The sequence below is a fragment of the Jatropha curcas genome, unplaced genomic scaffold, assembly GCF_041381405.1.
Source record: "Jatropha curcas cultivar XTBG-Jc1 unplaced genomic scaffold, XTBG_Jcur_1.0 HiC_scaffold_953_pilon, whole genome shotgun sequence".
Taxonomy (NCBI): Eukaryota; Viridiplantae; Streptophyta; class Magnoliopsida; order Malpighiales; family Euphorbiaceae; genus Jatropha; species Jatropha curcas.
In genome coordinates, this window is record NW_028322570.1 from 1 (window position 1) to 2,894 (window position 2,894).

A 2,894-nucleotide genomic window follows, 5' to 3' on the forward strand; every position below is an offset into this window, starting at 1 on the left:
AGTGGTTCAATACCAAAACAGGTCATTGGTCTTTCCTCTCTTTCAGTTTCTCTCAATTTATCTGCTAATGCACTTAGTGGTTCTATTCCATTAGAAGTTGGCTTCTTGCAAAATCTCGTCAAATTGGATTTGTCTCGCAATAAATTATCTGGCATGATTCCAAACACTATTAGCAAGTGTTTGATTTTAGAAGAGCTTCATCTAGAGGGAAATTCATTGAAGGGAATATACCTCAATCATTTAGTGCTTTACAAGGTTTAAGGAAGCTCGATATTTCAACCAACAATTTTTCAGGAGAAATTATGAATTCATTAGCCGACCTTAAAGAGTTGAACTATTTGAATCTATTTCAACCAAATCCAAGGAGAGGTTCCCAAACTTGGAGTTTTTCTAAATGCAAGTGCAGTGTCACTACAAGGAACAATGGTCTGTGTGGAGGTATTGCTGAATTCAAGCTTCCTTTTTGTCCCCCCAGCTCCAAGAACAAAGAATCCTCTGCAACGAAAGTAATAATCCCTGTGGTTCTCAGAATATTTCTGGCTGTTTTGGGTGTGTGTGTAATTATTTGGTATTGCAAAAGAAATCCTAGAAAGATGAATCTTTCTAGACCATCATTTCAATACCAATTTTTGAGAATATCTTATGCAGAAGTCTTCAAAGCAACAAATGGATTCTCTATAGAAAACATAATTGGTTGGTACCTATGGCTCTGTCTATAAAGGATTTCTTGAACAGGTAGGAATAGACGTGGCGATCAAAGTTTTAAATCTGCAACGAAGAGGAGCTTCAAACAGTTTCATGTCAGAATGCCAAGCTCTCAGAAATGTTAGGCATCGAAATCTTTTGAGGCTGCTCAGTGTGTGTTCTAGCATTGACTTTGAAGGTAATGATTTTAAAGCTTTGATATATAAATTCATGGCCAATGGGAGCTTGGAGAAATGGTTGCATGCACAAAATGGAATAGAAGGAGAATCAAGATATCTGAAATTAATAGATAGATTAAACATAGCCATTGATATCGCTACAGCAATAGAGTATCTTCATAATGGAAGCTCAACAACAATCATACATGGCGATCTAAAGCCAAGTAATGTTCTATTGGATGAAGAGATGATTCCTCATATTGGAGATTTTGGGTTGGCTAAAATTATCTCCACAATATCTGATGAGGCTCCATCGTCCCAAAGCAGCAGTTCGATAGCTATTAAAGGAACTATTGGCTATGTTGCTCCAGGTATACACTTCGTAATGCCCACTAATTTATTTTATTTTTATTAAAATTAAATTCTGCTCGTTCAAGGATACCTACTAATTTAGATATACAGTATGCTAAAACTTCCTAATACGTTTTAAGTTATGAAACAAAACTAATGCACATATGGGTGTCCTCCATTCAGTATTATAATTTTTCAATAAATTGAATTTGTTGATAAAAAAATATTTATAAGGAATTTTTTTTCCAAAATGAAAAATTAATATTTCATTTATTTTTTATTTTTGTACAAATGAAAAAGGATAGTATAACATTTTATTGGATATTGTATTTATAACCGTTATTCGTTGTTTGTCTCGATTTCTTGAAATGAAAAATGATTGCTTCAATTTGAAAATGAAATTTTTAATTTTTTAAAAGATCATGAATGATGATAATTTTTATTTTCATTAATATTTATAAATAAACTATATTGTTTGCATTAATTTTAAGTTTCAAAGGAAGCTAAAATATAACTTCCAAAATTTGTCTTAATTTTTTTTTTTTTTTTCATTTTGTTACCTCTAAAGAACTCTTAAAAAATCAATTTTAAATATAAAATTTATTTGAATTTATAGGCAGTCCAATGCGCATCAATAAAAATAATATTTTTATTATCAATGGTATATTTTGTATATTCTGTATTCATCATTTGCTAATTTCATTTTCTACTTTTTTCTGAAAAAGACGACTCAGCAGTTGCCCTCCACCTCCATACAGCTGTTATATATATTTCTTTAATTCATCATTTGCTATTTTGACCTGCAAATTATATGCCAGATTGCTAATGAAATGTGTTGTAATTCAGTTTTTTTTGCTTTTAGACTGTTTTTACTATAATTATATTTACATTAAGATGCTCTGTCTTATGTTAATACACTGCATCCATTTGCAGATTATGGAATGGGGGTGGTAGAATATCAGTAGAGGGAGATATATATAGCTATGGGATTTATTATTGAAAATGTTTACAGGAAAGAGACCAACCGCTAGTGATTTTCAAGATGATTTAAATCTTCATACTTTTGTTGAGAGATCTTTTTCATATGAAGTAATGGACATTGTGGATTCAAGAATTCTATCCGAAGAGGAAAGATGGTATTTTGAGGAAGGCATTGTTTCTATACTAAAAGTTGGACTCGCATGTTCAATGGAACAACCGCGAGAAAGATTACCAATCCCCAACGCAATAAATGAATTGCGGAAGATCAAGAGCAATTATCTAAAGAGAAGGCTAGAGCAAGAGCAAAGGAATACCTACCAAATTGGAGGTCCAAGCGCTCCTAACCATTAGTGCTGGCTTAAGTTTTCAAATAAAAAATAAGTAATTTATAGTTGTGTTGTTCATATTAAATAATATTTACTTCCTATTAGGTATCAAAGGCTTGTTTAGGATACCTTAAACATTGAGAAAAGCATATTGTGGACTTTTAAAACACTTGTTTGGATAGATAATATATGTTGTTTTAAAACACTTTTAAAACACTTGTTGTTCATATTGGCTATTTTCAAAAAGGAAACCTCAAGTAGCGGAAGCTGCTAATTATAGAGAGAAAGAAGAGAGAGCCAACTTGATCATAAATGAAGAGAAAGAAGAATTTACAAAAATCATGTCAAAACCTTCCAAATCAAGAGTTCATCT

The 2,894-nt window shown here is 31.7% G+C and overlaps 1 protein-coding gene across 1 annotated transcript; it reads left to right on the plus strand.

Annotated features, from left to right (window-relative positions):
- Nucleotides 1–3: 3 nt before the first annotated feature.
- LOC105645117 (putative LRR receptor-like serine/threonine-protein kinase At3g47570) lies at nt 4–2,546 on the plus strand (the record flags this gene model as incomplete). The annotated part of the gene is given in 8 exon segments (XM_089717140.1): nt 4–214; nt 217–346; nt 348–412; nt 415–694; nt 696–1,234; nt 2,148–2,158; nt 2,161–2,200; nt 2,203–2,546. Coding segments are annotated over 8 exon segments (1,620 nt in total), but the record flags the coding sequence as incomplete, so codon positions are not given.
- Between the last annotated feature and the right edge of the window lie 348 nt (nt 2,547–2,894).